This window comes from Anticarsia gemmatalis, chromosome 22, assembly GCF_050436995.1.
Source record: "Anticarsia gemmatalis isolate Benzon Research Colony breed Stoneville strain chromosome 22, ilAntGemm2 primary, whole genome shotgun sequence".
Lineage (NCBI taxonomy): Eukaryota > Metazoa > Arthropoda > Insecta > Lepidoptera > Erebidae > Anticarsia > Anticarsia gemmatalis.
This window is the reverse complement of record NC_134766.1, coordinates 607,866-630,802: the sequence shown is the minus strand read 5'-3', so window position 1 is coordinate 630,802 and position 22,937 is coordinate 607,866. Positions and strand designations below refer to the sequence as shown.

Below are 22,937 nucleotides of genomic sequence, written 5' to 3'. Positions count from 1 at the left end.
AGTGCAGCGGTGGGAAACCAAGCAAGCGAACGAAACTAGTTTGCCGCCGCGCGCCGGCCGGGATAGCGCTCGATAATAACGCCTGCGCGATTGTTGATTTTAATAAGTTATTCATCGATAAAAAAACTATTTTTATAAATTAAAATATGCCTTGGGCTACATTAAGAAAACCTTAAAAAATTGTTTGTGGACTGAGTGAAGACTTTTGTTTTTTTTTTTTAATTATAGTGTTTTGTTTTTGTTTAAAAAAGTTTGCATACCAATCGAACTTTTTGATCGAAGTTTCAGCAGTCGTGTACTTGAAGTATTTTTTTGTTGGACATTGTTAATATTTTAAGGTAATGTTTATTGTAAAAAGTTGTATGACTACTCTGGGAGGCGTTGACCGCAGAGTCACACTGCATCGTGACACGAGCCTAGCTGCTTACTTTCTTGCATAACTCCGTTAATTGCAGTCGGAGATGCACTCTATTGTTCTAATAATTCACGTTTCGCCCTTTAAATATTTTAGCTACTGACTTATTTACATTTAAAATTGTTTATAACAAGATTCTTATTAGAATTCAATGTTAACTACTGAGGTATAAAGGTTTCGTCATTTATGAGTTTGATAATGATGAATGCAAGAATTTAAAACGTGCTCTCTCATGCATACATAAACACATCACCTATAATTTACATGCAATTAAATTGATATTAGTACACCACAAAACGAACAAAAACATTTGTTCCACGTTTTAAAACCTGATTCTTATTTTTAACAACGCTATAGGCTGTCTGAGTTGGGACCCTAAAAAGAAAAAAAAACTGCACGTTTTGCCGCCAATTCTTGGAATGCGGCTGAGTAAAATTAATGAACAATTTTGAACCATAGAGTTATGCGTTAAAGTTTATTTTAATTTAGCATTGTGTATGATAATTTTTAAGTTTGTAGAATAGCAATGATGGAGTCCTACAGCCTACTCAATCGATGCTACCTGAGTATTCCTATCTTACAAATTGCTGTTATTAGCCGCAAACGAGGGAATGCATATGAATTGTTTATTTTTAGATCGTAAGTGAGTCACAATTTGCACATTCCGGACTGGGTAGACTATTTTAACTGTGGTATGAAGGCAGGGTCTACGTTGTGTCAGTATAATATTTACATGACGTCACGTTAAGTCGTTTGATTTACGTACGTTGCTATGTCATGCATGTGTTCGACATATTTAAAGTTAAAACCGGACTAGTAGACTATAGGCATACTTGTTAAATGCGTAACTAGGTATTAACTTAGTTACGCATTTGACATGCCTAATTTATTGACTCCTAAATTTAGAAGAAAAGCAGCGATGTTTCAAAGATACCATCCAGGGTTTTACAGCAGGCTGTGGATAAAAAAAACATTTATGCGGCATGGGAATCTCCACCTGTATCGATTGTCAACAATCGGTTATCTATCGAGAAATATCATTAGAAAATCTGATCAACGCCTGTAATGGATGCCATAGGAACTATTTTTGCAGTACATTTTAAATGTCAAACTTTTGGTACTCGATAGTATTGACTATAGAGAATTGCATGACTGGAACCGACATTTAACGCATAATTTGACACATGAAGACGTCCAACTATTAAAAATACCACTCTATGAAATGTCCGCGCCAATATTGACTTAACCCACTGATTGTTTATGGATGGATGAGACATACAAACTGCACGTTTGGCGCAGTGGTTTAAGCGGTCACCTCGCCGCAACAACCGTAGCGCCGCGTGTGGTGGGTTCGAATCCCACCCGGGACAAATCTTTGTGTGATGAGCACGAGTATTTGTTCTGAGCCTGGATGTCAATTTATCTATATAAGTATGTATTTAGAAGTATATAAGTATGTTTATCAGTTATTTGGTTACCATAGTACAAGCTCTGCTTAGTTTGGAATCAAATGACCGTGTGAGAGTTGTCCAATGATATTTATTTATTATTTATTATTTATTTATATACTTACACCTCTTCTCAATGAATAATCTGGACGTTTAGGACAGTTGCTTCATACATGTCACTATGTTAATCCTGTTGGGCTGGCTGTGGGCACGCAACGCTAAGAGTATGCGGATCCCAACATAACTTGGATGGCTTTTTTAAAATTTATAGCAAGATGTTTTAACTCGTGGACGAACCGATAAACTTTAGTTGTTATTAAAAGCAAATTATCAACTTTTAACCTGTTTTAGAGCCTTCAGAATAGTTCTTCTTAGCACGTAGGTAAAAGTACCATTGGATGGAATTTATCATGATGCACGATCGCTGGTTAGTAAATAACTTTATAGTAGGTGAATATAGGTCATGTTAGATTAAATCGCATTACTTGATACCTTACAATAATCTACAATGATTTACTACTCGACTCGTACATAGAAACTATCGATAAACTTGCATTATTTGTTATATCGAAGCAAAATCTATTAAAATCTGTAATTCATTTTGCAAAACAGTTTATTTGGGTACCTACTTGGAAAAGCACATAAACTCAAGGATACAAAATAAATATTTACTAAGGATTAGTCCTGGTTTTCCCCGGTCTAAAACGTTTATTTTGAACAAAACTTGACAAATTATACACCTAAACCGTCTAGAGAATCGCTCTATTTATTGGTGAAAACCGTATGACAATCTGTTCAGTAGATTTTGAGTTTATTGCGAACAAACAAACAGTTGGGAACTTAATCATAGTCTGGTGTAGCTTTTGTGAATTGTTTAGGAGTCCCACAAGATACAATATTTACTTATAGTACGGAAGAAGCATTACAAAAAATTGTTTGTTATTACTACCGATCTAGACTCCAGGTCTGCTTTATATTATGCAGAAGATTTTATAGTTCGACTTCGATTATTCCTTACCCTGAGGCTTAAATTCACTTGCTAAATTTAAACTCACTAGGGCACAGACGTTTGATGGTGAGTGCTAAATGTGTTTTGATATTCTCTATTTATGGACAAGCTAATGGAAGAACAATAAACATAAACTTCAAGCTTTATACCATTGATTTTATTACGCTTTTCATCTTTCATAGCAGTCAGTCAAAACATATAAATATTTGTACATCTCTACTACCTGATGGTCTGACGCTATAAAAAATTCTTCTCAGATTCCACTACTGACTATCTATAGAGAAGTGGAAATCCTTAATGAAAAACTGTTCAACGTCATAACCGTATCCCGCAAGTTTTCATGTATTTAAACGCTCTGGCTACTCGATAGCCGGAACTGAGTGTACAATATCGCGCTTTTGATTTTCTTTGACAAGCTGAAGACAGGACAGACAAGGTGATGAGAGTGAGATAGTAACAGCTCATGAGCTTATCCAAGGCTTACCAGGATGATTTTCAGTAATGAAAAATATGACTTAGAAAAGATTTTTTAAGACTAGCTATTCCAGCCATTTAGGGTGTGATATTTGAAAAAACAGCCTGTGTTTGACAGGGGATATTTTACGACTTCCATGCCAAATATTTATGAAATACGTTAAGTAGTTTAAACATGAAAGAATAGCAAACAAAACGAGTATATCTGGTACCAGTAGAAATGAGAGGAAGTGCAATTCCCAATCACGCATGGCTCTTGGTCAAAGAGTAACATATAATAACACGCTACAACATTGTTATTCGCATTTATTCACATTACTCGCGTGAGCTGAAACGAATGAGATTTGGTCAATGTCCAAATCGTTTGCAAATTTGTTGCGATGAATCGATTCTAAGATGAATTTCCGTAGAGGCGTTTGAAAGCGTGGAGAATCAGAGCAATTTGCCGGAAGATCAGAGGTTTCTGTTGTTCGAAAAGTCTATAAAAATAGACTATATTTTGTTGTAGGCTGTATTCATTTAGTATTTCATTATAAAAACAGTGGTTGTCAAGAGGTACTACTCTAGAGGTAGTACCTAGTACCTACTACTAGGTTACTAGGTTTGAATACCGAGTTGTGAAACTGCTCGAAAGTATTCACGTGGATAATTCACAGTGGTTATGCGTATACAGACAACCAATATGCCTTGGAAAATGTATATAGTAACTATAAACCGAGCTTTTTTCTACGTCGTCTGATTATACCGACTATTTCAAAGAAAAGGGTCTATATTCTACTTTTCTTGACATTCCTCTTTAAAAAGTCTATCGTAATAGAGCTTTACCATTGACAGTTTACAGGAAGTACCAGCTTTAGCAGTAGGTAAGCTTAAAGCCCTTATCTCGTAAGTCGCCATATCTACGCAGGTCGCGTATTATCATCGGAAGTGCTCGTAAATCTCCGTGAAAAGTCGGCCGGCGACCGCGATAGATAGTGAGGTAGGTGTAAGTGATATGTGCCTCTCCCTCTGAGGGCTAGCGTGACGAAACCACATGGCAGGAAAACGTAGAGAGTGCAAGCTTTGATTAAGACCATAAGAGATATAGTTTAATATTTCTGCAGGTACAGTTTGTTTAGAAATTACCTGAATATTTTTTGTAAATTCATCGTTTTGAATTTTTTTCTAAATGTTTAATTAATTACAAGCATTTCTACCTAGTACCTACATTATTTTTCATGCCAAATCTAAGCTTGATCAATTTTTTGCCGATAATTTTCATAGATGGTCAAAGTTCTTTAGATATTTGTCCAATAGAACCCAGTGTAACATGCAAGCCTGTATTATAATTTGCAACGGTCAATTACGAGAATAATTTAAAGATAACTATCTGTAATCGAATCTAAATAAGAAGCTAGCTAACATTTGGACTAAGAAAGAACCTCCCAAGGTGAATAATCTTAGGATTGTTTGTTATAATCTTGCCCTTCATACAATATAGTGAGACGTGACGAAACCACGCTGGCCGCAGGATCATATAGCAACGAATTATGTCTCATAGCTTGCTTAATTGTGGATTAAGGACAGCCGTCATTCGCTCTGAGATGGGTCTCATGAGATTATAGGAACTATGCTTATTGATTCATCTACATTATAGTTACCTATAGCTAATGATATATTATGAATGCGAAATTTTGAATGTTACTCATGAAGGAAGGGAAGTTTGTAGAGATCGTAGCATGTGGTGTTCTTTGGTCTCTGACTGCCTCTATGTAAAAAGACGTGATTTCATGTATGAATGTATGTATTCTGGATAAATCTTTGTCACAAAATCACGCCAAAACTATTAAACTGATTTCATGAAATTTGGCCCTCATAAAACTTATTTATAATCTGTATCACCATAAAGGTTAGTTTCTACCCTGGGAAATCTATTCACGCGAAATAAATCGTGGGCAAAAGCCAGTATTTTTTAGATAACTAGGCTAGGTAACTACTAGGAGGTTTTTGGACTTGAAATAGGTAAATTATATAGAATTTATAGTAAGTAGTCTATAAACAGTGAATTATTAACATGCTTTTCAAAATCACAGTATGTTTTATTTCTGTCATTTACGAGTTAATTTCCACATGCTTACACAGTAAACCTAGTAACAAAGTAAACATAAATAACATACTCTTTGTCTTCCATTAGCAATGGCCTATTTCATTTGATTGCTTGTAAAATGCCGCCATTTTAATGCCCCACTGACAGTTCATTACGCCGCCATATTTCATTTGGTAAATAAATCTAGATGTTTGGAATAGCCGTCAAACTGTAATTCAGTTTGGATAGTGATTTGTAATGCACTGGCAAACCCGCTTCGCTTGCCTAATAATGTTAGCTACCCTATTTCAGTCCCTAAGGGAGCTAATCTTGTTAAACTGACCAAAATTAACCCCAGATATACTAGTATTTCTGCGCAAAATTTTAACGAATTTAGCATATAAAGATCTTTCCAAAAATATGCCAATATTTCATCCCGGATATGCAACTATCTCCATTCTCCACGCTAAATTCCATCGAAATCAGTTCAGCGGTTTATTCATAAAAGAATCACAGACAGACATAATATCGACTTTAGCATTAATAATATTAAAAAGAAAGTACCTATGCATAAATAAAATATTATATTATACTGCACTAGGAGGCAAGGTAGCATACTCCCGGAGTGAGAGACAGGTTATTCCCAGAGTCCACTACGCTGCCCAAATGTGGGTTGTGGTCTTTGAACACCTTTAACAACTATTTCAAGAGGTATTAACATTAAAATGAGTGAGTAAACTAATTAATATTCAATGTCAAAACTTAAAAGTTAATGATTTGACACGCTTTTGTGTAAACAGATGCAAATTAACAATAATATGTAATGGTATGTTTAATTACCATATATTGTTATATTTAGTACAAAGCTACAAGTTAAAACGAGTTATTTTTAGAGACCCATAACGAATTTTCAATGTTTGCTTCTCAAAATTAACTAAATGCATGATTAACTGTACCGCAATTCTCTACCCGTATCGGCTACCGACAATCGGCTAGCTATCGAAAAAAATGTATGACAATCGGTTCAGCGTCTCTAGCGGGCTCGTAGAAACTATATTTGCAGTACATTTTAAGTGTTAACTTCTCGATACGCGAAACTACCGACTGTACAGAATCGAGCAAGTTTTATTAACAGCTCTCAATCAAAAGAATTAAAATGACAAATTCACCGAGGATTGTTTAAGACAAAAAGATAAATCGCACTGGTATGGGAATCGAACCCAGGACCTTCGTAGCTGTTTAGTGGCTTGACGGCTTAAAAAGTGTTTTGTTTCTTTCACTCCTTAGCGAAATGAAAAAGAGAAAACATATTTTAGTAATGTTTTAACTAAAATAGGTTTATAGTGTGTTTATGAATAAGAGGGTATATATTTTAGGTCACTGTATTGCATAGCATTATGTGCAAGTAAATATTTAAACACAAATGTCAAAGGGCCATTAGCATTTCTCAACAGCTCGCACTTAGCCCACAAAGTTACCTTGATTTGATTACAAATATTACCAAACTTATTGTTTAACTAATGAGTAAAGATTAAGTTAATTAAAGTTAATAATATTGGTTAATTTTAACTGCTAATGCGTTCACTCTTATCTTTGAAGTATTTACTTTAGTATAGTTTAAAATAGTAAAGTGAAGAGTTGTAAAAGTGACTTGTAGTTATAAGATATGTTTAAATTTGTATTTTGTTACGCTTAAAAAAATCGGACAGAGTAATCGTTTATACTTAGTGACAGATTATTGGAAAAAGGAAAAGTGTTTTTCTGTGCTTTTTTATCAATTTAAAAACAAAATGGAGGAGTCTAAAAAGCAACAAAAAACGTGGAATTTAATGGTAATAGTTTGTTTAGTGCTGCTATTTTATTAGCAACATATATATTGTTTATAAATAGTAGCTTCTGTGAAGGCCTGAGCGTATTCAGGACCTAACCCTTCCTTGTTCGGGATGAGACCCTTGCCCAGCAGTGGGACGATTATGGGTTAAAAAGAGGTCCTACGTACATAACCTACATGAAAAATCCCATACTTACATATATTTTAAAGCAGTAAAATCGTGCAGCAATACGTAAAGATGCGGAAACTCTTCGCGTGCTGTCTTCAATCAGCTACATAACTTAACGGAATGGAATAATACGTTTTTACTCTATTTATAACTGTACAGAAGTTTATGAAATACACCAACGTATCACCATTAACAAAGTTAATCCCAAAGTAATAGAAGAGTCGGGAGCCTATTGGCATAATATATACCGGGCACGTTACCAGATTCTGGACTACTATTAAGAATATCCTTACGAATCAATAAGAAAAGTTTAATTATAGCCCATCGCCCGACTCAGGAATCGAACCCGCAACATCATGATCGGCGGTATCGTGATCAGCAGTAGTATATCGTAATTTTTTCCCATAGGGGTAGGCAGAAACCAATGAACGTCATTTAGTACGATTCTTACAAACTTCCCTCACCCAATTCATATCTTATCATAATGGATTGCTAGCTACGAGTACTGGCACCTTACGCATTTGAAAAACAAATATATATTTGTTTTTAAAACACAAATCGAGGATAACGTTCTCCATGGCTACTTCTGACGTAAATTTCGTAAGAAAACAGTATTGTTTGTTATTGTCTACAAGTCTACAACTTTACACTGTGTTATTGAAGATGAAAAGCGATATAAAATCTATGTTACGCGTGTTATTTTCTGTTGGGGAGTGTTTGAAGACGAACAAGACGTTTATGTTTATTGTTCATACATCAAACTGTATGTAACAGTGGGATAACACATTTGGCGCATAAATTCTAGAGTGCTGTGCGTATACGCAGATTTGAAAGTTCAGTAGGTAATTCTTGTTCGTGTTCAAAGTAAGTATTATTTGCCTTGAATTATTTTTAGACCTTTACCCAGCTGTAGAACAGAAATGCGCTGAATTTGCTTGCTATCTATTGTTAGGTAAAGACACCGAAGTGTTTGATCAAAGTAATAAGTATTGCACTAAGTAGTCGTCTTTTTGTATCGGGTAATTTTCTGGAAGTAATACATATCGCCTGACCCAGGAATCAAATATAACCATTTAACAGACTAGGCTATTATTAACTATCTTTTAAGTATCTGTTGACAATTTATCAGTCACTAGCTGACCCGCGCAACTTCGCTTGCGTCACTTTAGATAATCATAATTTTCCCCGTTTTTGTAACATTTTTCACTGTTACTCTGCTCCTATTGGTCGTAGCGTGATGATATATATCCTATAGCCTTCCTCGATAAATGGGCTATCTAACACCGAAAGAATTTTTCAAATCGGACCAGTAGTTTCCGAGATTAGCGCGTTCAAACAAACAAACAAACAATCAAACAAACAAACAAACTCTTCAGCTTTATAATATTAGTATTTACTACATATTATACAATACAAAACTTATAAAACAAAATATTTACATTAAATTATTAAAATTAAAACTATATATACACATTGACGAAAAAGAAACAAATATATAAAAAAAAACATTAAGAATATAAAAGAAAGGAAGCGCGCTACGCGTCGTAGTACTCCTCCACATCGCTGTCTATCGGGAACGTTCCCAGAATGCTGGCAGCATTGCCACGTTGTATGGCAATGCTTAACCTTTGTCCCAAGAAAATGCCAGCATTCTGGTCACGGGAAGTTACGTATACATTAGTATAGATTTAGTACACAACATCCGAGAAAGTTATCCCTTTTCTTGTTATTCCCAAGGGTGCTGTAGTCGCAGCAAAATTAAGAGGGTAATTAAATAATGTAGACGTGTTTATTTGTCTCTTAGGAGGATAAATATGACACAGATCTGTATTTGAGGTGACTTTAACATTAATCAATTATTTTTTTATAATTAGGAAAAAAATTGTGAATTTAAACCAAAAACACAGTTTTTTTTGGAATTGTTGCAGGTGGCGTTTTTTACTTTACTTTTCCTCAGTGCTATTTTTACAAAGCCAAAATAAATATATTAATGTAAAAATTTAACTGAAGTAAGATATCAGAATAAATAATACGGTACTTGAATACCAATCGAATCAGCTACCTACTATTTAAGAAATGTCAAAAACACATTTTAATATAGAAATATGACATAGTGACAACTCGGTGTCTTATTTTCGTTGGTATTAAATGAGTGTCTAAGAAAAAAATCAGTCTGCAATAATTACAATTTCAAATTGCACAGCGTGAGCATTTTGGATGAACCGTTTAAGAGTACAAGTTTAATATTTTTTTCATTAACCCAGTAACTACTACTACTAATACTATTACTAACTTAACTACCCAATTTGTATCGCGACTCTATCTCAACAGTGAATCTCTGTCAAGATCACACGAAACAGCTGCCCTCTCGCGTGTCGTCCATCTCATTGACCCAATCTTGCTTCAATCAAAATCTAGCTGCTACACGCCTTCCTAGCACGTTCAGCGGGATCTAGGTCTTAACTACGAGTACTATGTAGTTCTAGGTCATGCGCAAACCTGTGAGGTATACTGTGTAAATTATATGGAGTAATTGTTGATACGAAATATATTATGTTTGTTTATCGGTTCCGCTGATAACTTTCTACAATGTAAAATGTGGAAAGCGTGAGTGAAAAGATTTTCCAGGGTAACTGGTAAAATTCAGGTTATAAACTACCTCTCTGCTGAAATTTTATTAAAATTCTGGGGATTTTGCGTTAAAGAGTATCAATAAAACCTAACTAACTTTCGCATGTATTGTTAGATCTTCTTTGCCTTGTCCTTATCCCACATTAAGAAGAGGCCGCACAGCATGGTTTCCTTCTAAAACATGCTATCAAGGGTTTTGGCTGATGCTTTTACAACCCGGAGCCTGCCTAACGTCGATTCCCTTCGAAAATCTTAAATGTATGGGGAAATTCTGAAGTTAAACGTCAATGGCAGCAACCTAGTCGAAAACAAAAACGAGGCAAGATTTATTAAAAAAATCCTATTTAAACTTACTCCTGAAGATTTGAACCACGAACAATCAAAGATAAACCCTTAAAACTCTTCCATTCACCCAGCCAGTTCTCAATCTGTCAATAGTATCCGAGTTGAGTTATTAAACTCGTTTCTTGCCAAATTCCCCGGCGTCTCAGCTTGGACTCAAAACAAAACAACTGGTTTTATTCAGGACAGATTCAAGAAGGTATCAAGCCCTTATTGTATGAATTTCTGTACAGTTTACAAGTCATTTTAGTACACCGTTATGATACGATTTCTTCGGTCTTTCGTCGGTTCTTAGGGAGCGGAAATTTAATTTTGACGAAAATGTTTGCGTTTTCGTAACGTCTTGATGGTAGTTACTATAAGAATTGTTACGAAATTAGTTTCTTAGTTATAAATTTTTTTATTGATAAAACAATAATTGATAGTAAGTATGAAAAAAATATGTTTGAAGATGAATCTAAAATTAATTAATAGTTCCACTAATTCAACAGGTAAAAACGAAATAACCAAGAGTTTTTGCGGAAAATCTGGGAAAAATATACATTCTTAATTTTTATTAAGAATGTTAAACTCGTATACTATCTACAAATTAAACTTCTATTCAATTTAATTTAATACATATTATTAGAACTATTCTAAATATTTTGACTAGGTATGTTGTGAGTCTGTAAAGATCACAATTAAATCCATATTTCACTTGCAGAAGTGGAATAACATCTCATAGTTGGCAGAAGGCCCGAACTGAGCGAGCACACTGAGATTGTAGCAAAACAATGAGAATTACATCAACGTTGTATCTAGTGATTTATTACACTCAATGTTTACACTACCAAGTACCTACTTAAGAATTCAATGAAAATTCTTTACAGATCTCTTTTGAATGTGTTAAATATTTTGTGAGACGTTAATTCGCTTAAAGAAAAGATTATATTATTGTGTGACTTAAATAAAATTTTCGTTTAAAAGTGTCGGTGTTGGTTAAACCACATCCACGGTGTGGTTGTAATCTTAATTGACCAGAGCTGGCTGATCATCTGTACAGAGACGCAAAATTGATTTACATTACAGTGAGTCTACTGATAGAATTGCTCATTTAGATATGAACTAGATTTATGTTTCGCCAATTACGTTAGTCCGAATACGGGGCGAGCCTATTATCATAATATATCGGGCATGTTTCCGAGCCTCGATTTTTATTTCGAAATAATAAAATTAAGCTTAGCCTTTCTTCCAACTACGTTGGAGTCGCCTTCCAGTCTCACCGGCCTATCGGACCTTCACAACCCCTCATACTTGTTACTTAACCCACCTCATATACACCTCATATATTGCGATATAATCTGCTCGAACCGGGATTCAAACCCACACACAGAAGCAGTTAAGAATGAATAATAATCAGTTCAAAGACAAGCACATGAAAGACCCTCTCCCTGTATAATTTGTCCAGTTACTTGTAGTTCCGCTTGATCAGACAAGCTGTTCCGTCACGCGCTGTGACCTGATGTGCTTTCACTAGTCTCAGACGATTGCGACTGATCTGAAGTAATCATTTTTCTGCACGTGCTATGAGGCAGATAAAGATTTAGATGCAATCAATTTACCCATTAATGTTCTACTGCAAGGCACGGGTCTTCTCCCTAATGAGGAGTTAGACCTTGATCTCACCATGCTGGGTAAGTGCGGGTCTAGGACTTTGCATATCTTCAAGAATTGTTCTAAAGACCTCTAAGGCATGCAATGGTGTTTTAAGCTGTTTTTTTTTCTTCATCATTGGAACAAGTGATAATAATTTCTAATACACACATAGCTTTGAAATGTCACACTCAAACTTTACAAACTTATTCTTCCTTCTTTATGAAAGAACTCGATGTTTTTAGTTTATGAAGGTTCTAGTTATTACAAGTCTTAGGTTCATGACTTTCTATTCAATTGAAAAAAAAATGTTGCGATCATCTAGCAATACACTTTTTTACATACTTTGTTGTTTTTTTCAAATTGTTTTACAGAAAACAAACTCAGTCACGAAGTAGAAGATTATTTCATAGTACAGTAGCTGACGTAATCCATTACAGTTACTGTTAGTTTTTACAAAAAATAGATCAGTATCGGTTAAAACTGTTTAAAAGATTTTATCGCAATTTTTTAACAACACCACCAATGACTTTTTGAAGTTGTGTGTATCGTTTGGCGTAATGGAGTCTGTCGTTTGGCGTAGTGGTCAACATGGTCGCCGGAATGACCGCAGCTCCACGTGTAGTTGGTTTGGTTCCCGCCCGGGACAAAATTAAATATTTGTGTGATGAGCACAAGTGTCTGCTCGGAGCCTGGTTGTTAATGTATCTTTATAAGTATGTATTTAGACGAACACAGGTATGCTTATCAGATACTTGGTTACCATATTGTAAGCTCTGCTTTGTTGGGAATCAAATGACCGTGTGTTAATGATATTCATTCTTTGGATAACAATCATTTTATTTAGTTGTCAATAAAAATACAATTTAGAAACCTTGCATGTATGGGAGTTCTTTAAAACAGTTCTTAAGGAATTATAAAGCTTGGCCAGCTAGGTAAAGTATCCCTTATCTCTAAAGGCGAGCTTTGTAAAGCAGTGGGACAATAATTAACTTATTATCATTATACCTCAATCACTTATGTTTTAAAATAGTTTCTAGCCGACAAAGTCATTAGTCACACGAGGTATCACATGTTCCCTAGTACCACAGTACTCAATACTGAGCACTTTCTAGGAACTTTCATAGCGTGAGACTGTGAACACGTGATTGTTTAGTATTACGCACTGCCATGTAGTTAACTAACACTTGGCTCTTATTGATTGCAATCACAGATATAGGCAAAAAATCATTCAGAAATGTGAAGTGGCAAAAATTTGTATGATACAAAATAAAAAAAATCGCGTTTAAAACCAAAATACTACATTTTGCGCTCACCGGTCGGTAAACGATCTGTGGGTGAAGCAACCATTAGCGCGGTCATTCCATAGATGGGTGACCGCATAGTGGTATTTGAACCGAGCGTCTCCGTGTTTGGAGAGCACGTTAAAAGTCGGTCCTGGTTGTTGTCTACTAAGATAACAGTAGTTAAGCCACGTCAAAGGCCTCTCGGGCGGCTTGAACAACTTTGACACTAGGTTGACCACTAACCATACGACGAACAAACAAACATAATATTTTTGAAGGCAAAATTATTTTGCCTTGACTTGAAACAAACAAAAAGCAACTTTTCAACTGAGACAAGACGTGAGAGTAAAGATAATTACTATTTATAATATCAGTTATCTGTGCAAGAGTTCATTTGTCCTGCGAGTATACTTACTAATAATAATTTCAATGTGAATGTCTATCCTTCTCCCAAAATAGCTGTATCGTTTTTGTAGGGTAATTCATTATATCCGGACTTTTGTTGTATCTTATGTTTTTGCCCCAGAAAATCTCACTCGGCCAAACTCGCCGGCAGCATATACCCTCGGTTGTCTTCATGTTTTGATGTCAAACTGTCATGTTTATATGAGCTTAAACGCTATTGAATAGAAAAACTACCGCTAAACGTGCCTCAGATACTGGGCACTAGTCTTTAACAATCAGTCCAATCAGTAAACAATCAATTAATCCGTGTTGCAGTGTTGTACGATGCGTGAGAGTCTCCGCCGGCTGGCGCACTCGTCCGACGAGAACATGGCGCGGCGCGGACGCAACAACACACGGCGAGTGCGGGTCGAGCTCATGGACGCTGAACACATCACCATCGACATTGATGTGAGTATTTTTTTTTTGTTAGCCTGTACTGTCCCACTGCTGGGCTAAGGCCTCCCCCATTTTTTTCCAACCCTATCTGCTTGCATCAAGTTCATCATGCCAGTGCTTCTTAGGTCTGCCTCGACGGCGAATATTATCATGTAGTTTTTAATATAAAATATCTGTCTGATTGGTTATCCAACACTTAACTTTAGGCTATGAAACTGTGATTGGTGGTAACGTTTTACTAATTTCATTTTCCTTGGAATAGTGTAAGTAAGTACTAGGTATAGATAGTGTTTTTATTGCCTCTTGTTACCACTTGTTATATCCGAATTTGTTGAAAATAAAGACATTAACTTTTAACTATTATTATCACATTATAATTCCTATGCAGTTAGAACTAAGCTCACGGCTCAAAATATTGAAGAACCTTCGGATTGCATTCCAAAAAAAAACTAAAACCTAACTTAGCTAAAGGAATCGAGACCTTTATTCATGTCACATACAAAAATTCTCGGACTCGACAGGAAAACGTACACAGCAATACATTTTCCACTTGAAAAACTGTCAATATCAACTCTCAAACTAATGTTTTTCAATCGTCCTTCTCTCCTTTAAGCCAGCAACAAATCTTGATTACGTAATTGTAGTGTTAATAAAAGCCGACCCGCTACTGGCACACTGCTGGCCCCCTGTCAGTGGACTGTTAACGACTCGTGTGGGCAGCAGACATCTTACACACGGTACTTGACAAACACACGTGCTGTTAGAATGTAGGGAATTTAGACCACACCTGCTATGTTTGGGATGAATTTACTATTGTATAAAAGGTGTACTTAGCAGAGTTAGTAGTAAAAGTATGCGATGTACTGTGCCGCAGTGGTGGTAAGTGCAATCTGGAGGTTTCGAGTTCAAATCCGAGAGCGGTTGTCACGAACAAAATAATTAATAATTCAAATGCTAATCGCACAAAAACACAATGGTGTTAAAGGTGGTGATCTATCAACACGATAAAGCTAATAGAACAGCTGATTATTATTATTATATACATATATTATTGGACAACTCACACACGGTCATTTGATTCCAAACTAAGCAGAGCTTGTACTATGGTAACCAAATAACTGATAAACATACTTATATACTTCTAAATACATACTTATATAGATACATTAACATCCAGGCTCAGAACAAATACTCGTGCTCATCAAACAAAGATTTGTCCCGGGTGGGATTCGAACCCACCACACGCGGCGCTACGGTTATTGCGGCGAGGTGACCGCTTAAACTACTGCGCCAAACGTGCAGTTGACTTGATTATACGTTATGTTTGTTTATTTGTTAGAATTTAAGATACAAATAATATTATATCATAGCCAGATTCATGAGATAGGTTTTTTAAACTGAGCTACTCAAATTAAGCATAACCACAACTGAAGCAGCAGCGCACAACAAGTAAATCTTAAAAGAAATAATTGAGAGTAATTCCAGTAATGTATATCGACCAGTTAATAAAATATTCTAGAGAGCTCTCCAGTGTCGAGTACTGTAAATAACAGTAGTGTACCGACTGTGTGGATACGTGGTCAGCGTTGTAACTGTTCTATTGTAGAACAAACACTAATAAACAATGGAGTACAAGTAAATAAATAAAATAACACACAAAGGATGGAACACGAAGTTCGAACCTAAAGGGATTTTAATGGGAATTAGTTTGTAGAATAGTAGTCTTATATGAGACAAAAGGATTTTATATTGAGCCGTTTATTCTGATGTTACAATACGCGGACCCATGCTAATTCTTAAAGAGATTTAAAAACCAGGGATCTATTTTAAGTCACTGATCCGTGAAGAATGAGAAGTCACGGCAGAAAGACACGAAGATACTGTTTAAAATTACAATTTATCAAACATTTTCTTTTGATTTCTTCAAATGCTACAATATTTCTATTAACCTGAGCCTGGAGAATTAATGAAATCAATAGCTTTTAATACAAATACCATATAATTCTCCCTATTCCAGCGTAAAGCCCGTGGCGGTGATCTTCTGGACAAGATCTGCGAGTCGCTGGACGTGATAGAGAAGGACTACTTCGGCATGCTGTACGTGCAGCGCGGAGACACCAGGGTCTGGCTCGACCTCAACAGGAGACTCGCCAAGACCTTCAAAAGTAAGTTCAAAGACTTCGAGGATAAAAAGTGAGGTTGAGTTAAGAGAGATCTTCCGAAAATATCTTTGCTAATAATATAAAAATAATGCAAATTGAAACCATGGATCTTCCCAATATTTTACTGCCACCGTAATACTTATTCGATGTAAATGAGAATTTAAAGATTATGATGTATTTTTTTATTTCCTATAGTTTCAACAAACATACACAGGCATTGGTTTTAACAGGCTATAAACCAACCAAGTTATCATTATAAACTTTTTATATATCAGTAGGTAAATTATATACCTATATTGCTATTTGTGTATTACAGATGAGCCATGGGACGTGCGTTTCGCTGTGAAGTTCTATCCGCCAGAACCTTCAGAGTTAAAGGACGACGCTACGAGATATCAGATAGCTCTAGCAGTCAGAAGAGATCTCATTGAAAGTACGTTTACCTAGCTTATAGCTTTGTTTCGCGTCAGTCAAATAACAAACTATCACCATTCATACATTTAAAATAAATATTTTTAGATGACTAACAATTTGATTGTCATAAGGTTTTCAATTGCGACTTCTGATATCACATATTTAAATCTAGAGTTTTCGTCTATTGAAGAAAAGTTTATTTCCCATTGCAAGCTCACTAAAGCTGACCCTAAAATTGGATACCTAGCCCTACTTTCAATTTTCAAAAGCACTAAACTCGTACTTTTATTCAATATCCAAGAATCGATATTGAAGCCTTTAACATTTCCAATTCCATTCAGAAAATTGCCACAGTTTCTTTACTATTATTAAAACTACTTTCCCCCCTTCCAGATCGCCTCACATGCTCTCAGATAACGTATGCGCTGCTGTCGTCGTACGTGCTGCAGGCGGAGCTGGGCGACTTCGAGGAGAGCAGCCTGACGCCGTCCACGCTGTCGCAGTACCGGGCCGTGCCGCTCGCCGCCATCACGCCCGAGCTCGAGAACAAGATTGAGGACCTTTATAAGAAACATAAGTAAGTATAGTCGTGGACAGAGATAGGGCTTAAACTGGATTTAACTGTTCACACTACTGAAGTAAAAGCACAACAAATGCTCATGGTCATATTTCCATTGAGAACGCTAACGAAATTGGGCAATAAACCATTTAAGTACTTATTTTTACCATAGATAGCAAAAACTAAAAAAAATCCTTATCCAGAGTGTAAGCGAATATTTTAACTAGAATTCAAACCATCTCAAAAACAAAAAAATATCACTCCCCGATACTCCAAGCATTTCTGATTTCAAGGCTAAAAATCAAATACTCTTCCAACAAATTTATAAGTAGAACTTTGTTATTTATTTATTTATTCATCCTTATAACTATAATCTAATAATAACTTTTCATATAATGTTAACCTTTAATATAATGACATCCAGTCTCTAATCACGTTTGTTTTGTCTTTGCCTCCAGAGGTCAGACGCCAGCAGAAGCCGAGCTGAACTACCTGGAGAGCGCCAAGCGGCTGGCGCTGTACGGCGCCGAGCTGCACGCGGTCACTGACAGTGAGGACGTGGATATATCGCTCGCCGTCAGTCATTCTGGCATCGCTGTCTATAGAGACGGGTATGAACAATCACCTAATAGTCACACACATGAGCATAACTCGACCGAAGGTGGATCTAAAGGGTAACAAGTCAATATAACAACAACAAGTCAATATAAGTGCCCGCCATTAGTCTTATATACTTACTGAATGTTATTGGATAAAGGGGTATACTCTTGAATTCATCACGCTCTAACCAACTGGCACAAACTATTCATGAATTTCGCATTACTTCTTAAAATTTTACAAGAATTCGCAGATACCTAAAGTTTCTTCACAAAACTTTCTTGCACTGTTAAATGGCATTTCACTCTGAAAAGCTGTGTTGCCTAAATTTTGAACCTTCAATTACTTTCGTAGGAAGTCGAAACCACTTAAGAAATATTAAATATTTTATACTTAATCTTTCTTCCATTGTTCCAGTATGCTAATGAACCGCTTCCCATGGGCGAAGATCACAAAGATCTGCTACAACAAGCGCTTGTTCACGCTGCGGCTGCGCGCGGGCGAGTTCGACCAGTTCGAGACGTCGCTCAGCTTCCGGACACGAGCCACCACCGCCTGCAAGAAACTGTGGCGCTGCAGCGTTGAACATCATATGTTCTTTAGGTAAGAAACAGGACCATCTTATATCAACAGTGTGGTTCGCAAGCCGCGATCAGCTTGTGACAACGAGCAGTGTAACCTTTGTAGTTATTATCCTACAAACTACAAACCACGCTCGTGATTTAGCCACCAGTTATGCCAAAATACGTCGGCACTTTTAGCCAATGGCATTTTATTGGCTTTAAAAGCCCACCATGAAGATTACAGACTATCCCTTGTTTTAGTATTGTACCAGTACAGTAACAGTCGTCAATTAAAATGTAACTTAAACTTCCTTCATGAAAGCACACAAGTATCGAGTTTTATAAGAATCACTGTATGTAACTCTCTCCTTCTCTTTCAGACGCGAAGCACCGGTGGTAGTAGACCGCATCCCCGGCCTGGCTCGCCTCGGCTCCAGGCGCATCTCCTGCCGCCGCACCCTGCGTCAGCTGCGCCAGGAGGACTCTCCCCCCACGGCTGCCAGCGCCTGACACATCACGCAACACTCCACACACTCCGCACAGAAAAAAACAGCTGATATAGTTTCATGACGTTGAGTTTATACTACTAACGATTATCGAGTAACTCATAACTTTTAAACTCTCGCGTTGCATGTTTAATGTATAATAGAATACGGGAATAAAGCACGCACGGTCGCAGGATGACCACGGCGAGTGCAACCTGCGCCGAAACGTTAGGCATTTTAAAGTACAATGCGTGTTCGCGTTAATTGCCATGTTCTATTATATATCGAGTAGCTATCGAGAGTTTTTTTAAATGGAAAATTGAATAGCGCCCCTAGTGTGTATCACAAGAACTAATCGTTCATTCGAATTGTGATACAAAATCTACTTTTTTCTGGAAAAGTGGCAAATACGATCAAAATTAACGTTACTATAATGTATCGTAATGCATATAGAACTTCACAGACTCTAAATTAGCTATAAGAACATGAATCTCGATTGAGTTAGACTAAGGTATAATGTACCAACTTTATAGTTAGTTCGTCTTTAAGCTAATAGATGTCGCTACTAGGATTTAAATCTGAATAAAGTAGAAATAATTAATAGAATAATATCCGATTGTGGCCAAATTCATGGAAACCATATTCATAGTTAAGTTTTATTTCCTTTATATTTCACATACTTAATAATATTTTTCATCCTCAGTTTAAAAAACCTAATATTTTAAAACAATACAATATTCGACCAAATGACAATTTATAAATTTTAAAAGCCTCTCAGACTTAATTTGGAAGAAAGTTCTTATCTTTATCTATAATTCTAAGTTTTCTCTATTATTATACCAATTCATAAATAATTAATTAAGCTAATATAACTATTACTAAACATCTTACTCTACTATCAAAACCATCTAATAATTATTATTATAACAAATAATAAACAAATAAGTGCCATTATTATTATGAAAGTGTTAAATAATAATTACCTATTTTATATAATAAATAGAAGCAAAAATACATCAACTTACTTATTGTAATTTCTCTAACAAACTGTTAAATTGATCTGTAATTGAATCTATTAATTTTAGTATCTCTTTCGTTCAATTTGCACAAAATGCTGGCCTTATTTTGATGTTTTGCACGTGGAAGTATAAATGACTGTTATTTTATTAGTATTAATTATCTTGTAGTTTGTAATAAACAGATTATTTTTAATAAAAATAATGTTTTATTATAAAACTTTGTTTTATTCTTTAGTTTTTTTAACTTGTTACTGTCCTACTGCTGGGCAAGGGTCCTCTGAACGAGGAAGGGGTTTTAAGTACAAGTGTACACGTCACAATCCTGAAGATAATAACTATATTGTTAGTTTAAAGTTTCAGTTTTTTTTTAATTGCGCCGCACCTGCCGAAAGTACACTCGGGAGTTTTCGCGCTGTGATCGGTCATATTAGGCGCGTTGAATTAATTAATTTTATCCATTATAATGATAATATTAAGAAGTGGTAAAACCACAGAATCAACATGTCTATTTATTCTGCGGTTTCATCGTGACGTCATAGCAGTGACGTCACTACCACACCGGGCACATTATGGGTATACATCAGTATTCCAAGTCCGTATGATCAGATCACTGGCGACCGGCGCCGATGATAGTCTGTACTGAATCACTATCTATTTATTAAATTTATGTAGACTATAGTGTACCGTGTGTCATCTGCAATAGATCAAGTCACTACAATATGTAAAAGGCTTAAGAAAAACGATGTAATTTACAAAAACCACTCGGCTGTTCCTAGAGCAGTGACAGCCGAGTGGTTTAAGGTAGCATTCCTAAATGAGCGATGGTTTGAAACCGCGATGACACACCAATGACTTTTCCAAGCTACGGGTTTTGTAGAAATAATGATCACTAGTTTTAACAGTGAAGGAAATCATTGTGATGGAATCGTCTTGTAAAAAGTTGTTAAACACATTTCTTGAGGGCATGCAAAGTACCCAACCCACACTTGGCCAGCGTGCTGAACTCAAAGCCTAACCATTCCTTCGTAAGAGAGGAGATCCTTACCCAGTAGTGGGACAGTAAGAGTTAGAAAAAAGTAAATACTAAATAATATTGACCTACGAGGAAGTTTTAATTTGAGGTGAGATAGGTAAGGTGAGGTTATATTTTGTATATTTATAAACTGATTATTTATGTAAAATAACGGCTTCCACTACATTAACTCAGAGACCACTAGTTCTTAGAAACAGGGCTGTCACTACACTTCATACAAAACTATTTCAATTTACCTTAAAAGGCTTAAAATTCAAAGCCTAACCTGTTCTTCATTTTGTAGAAAGATCTTTGCCCACTAGTGGGATAGTAATCAGTTAAAGGAGATCATCCACGCTCCATACATTTTTGGGCCTTATTTCAAAGTGCCGGCCAACAAAAAAAAGTGGCATGTATCGATAGAGCTAGCCATTTGAAGCAATAGTTAGTATGGCACGAAACCGGTAGGATTGCTTTGAACCGAGTTATACAGGTTTGAAGATTCATAATATTCATACATTAATTCCTTTCTGAAAGTGCTGTGAAACATAAATAATGATTGATTTTGCTAGAATTAACTATCTAAAGTAATTTTCATTGTGAAGCGACCACTCTAAAGTTGATTTAAGCTCGTAAGCACACGTATCAACTCGGAAACGGGTCGTCACCGTATCAACTCGAGCTCATCAGTATTATTTGTATGTTATTCCCTACTGTAACACACTTATCGGAATCGTTATGTGATCGCCCCGGCTCACGACCATGGGAGTGGTGCGTATGCGCATTATGCATACACCAGCACACAGGGTGGAGTGCGGGGCTATGTGCAAATTCCGATAGAAGGGTGGGCATACCTTCTAAACCGCAACATGTGTCCTCATAACAAGGGCTCTAATCACAAATGGTGCCCGAAGCACAAAATATTGTTACACATGCCGATGCGTCGGACATAACAACCCAACGGCAACACTCTAGATGACCTCTTACCTAGACGATGGTTTGTTAGTTGCACACAACCGAGGGTGCGGCCCCTTAGGTGCGAGTTTGATTCCCCTGGCGCCTCAATGCGTCGCCACTGGACTGGTCACTGGCGACTAGCGCAAGGTCAGCGTATCCTCCCTTAGCGAATCCAAGGGGCCGCACCCTCGATTGTGTGCAACTAACAAACCATCGTCTAGGTAAGAGATCATCTAGAGTGTTGCCGTTGGGTTGTTATGTCCGACTCATCGGCATGTGGAACAATATTTTGTGCTTCGGGCACCATTTGTGATTAGGGCCCTTGTTATGAGGACACATGTTGCGGTTTAGAAGGTATGCCCACCCTTCTATCGGAATTTGCACATAGCCCCGCACTCCACCCTGTGTGCTGGTGTATGCATAATGCGCATACGCACCACTCCCATGGTCGTGAGCCGGGGCGATCACATAACGATTCCGATAAGTGTGTTACAGTAGGGAATAACATACAAATAATACTGATGAGCTCGAGTTGATACGGTGACGACCCGTTTCCGAGTTGATACGTGTGCTTACGAGCTTAAATCAACTTTAGAGTGATCGCTTCACAATGAAAATTGTTTTAGATAGTTAATTCTAGCAAAATCAATCATTATTTATGTTTCACAGCACTTTCAGAAAGGAATTAATCTTTGAATATTATGAATCTTCAAACCTGTATAACTCGGTTCAAAGCGATCCTACCGGTTTCGTGCCATACTAACTATTGCTTCAAATGGCTAGCTCTATCGATACATGCCACTTTTTTTTGTTGGCCGGCACTTTGAAAAAAGGCCCAAAATGGATGATCTCCTTTATTTATAACTAGCTGACCCGCGCAACTTCGCTTGCGTCATTTAAGATAATCATAATTTTCCCCGTTTTTGTAACATTTTTCACTGTTACTCTGCTCCTATTGGTCGTAGCGTGATGATATATAGCCTATAGCCTTCCTCAATAAATGGGCTATCTAACACTGAAAGAA

The 22,937-nt window shown here is 36.5% G+C and overlaps 1 protein-coding gene across 1 annotated transcript; it reads left to right on the top strand.

The window, feature by feature from the left end:
• The first annotated feature begins 32 nt into the window (after positions 1-32).
• Positions 33-20,150, top strand: LOC142982863 (protein 4.1 homolog). Its single transcript, XM_076129564.1, has 8 exons — positions 33-338; positions 14,023-14,157; positions 16,163-16,310; positions 16,624-16,740; positions 17,115-17,298; positions 17,739-17,891; positions 18,295-18,480; positions 18,821-20,150. Exons 2-8 carry the CDS (start codon positions 14,032-14,034, stop codon positions 18,948-18,950), a joined length of 1,044 nt encoding a protein of 347 aa, XP_075985679.1. The 5' UTR covers positions 33-338; positions 14,023-14,031; the 3' UTR covers positions 18,951-20,150.
• The last annotated feature ends 2,787 nt before the right edge of the window (positions 20,151-22,937 follow it).

Coding starts and splice junctions, on each gene's coding strand:
- LOC142982863 (XM_076129564.1), top strand. CDS start 14,032: ATGCGTGAGAGTCTCCGCCGGCTGGCGCACTCGTCCGACGAGAACATG. Junction 17,299..17,738: donor GACCTTTATAAGAAACATAA/GTAAGTATAGTC, acceptor CTTTGCCTCCAG/AGGTCAGACGCCAGCAGAAG. Junction 17,892..18,294: donor ATCGCTGTCTATAGAGACGG/GTATGAACAATC, acceptor CCATTGTTCCAG/TATGCTAATGAACCGCTTCC.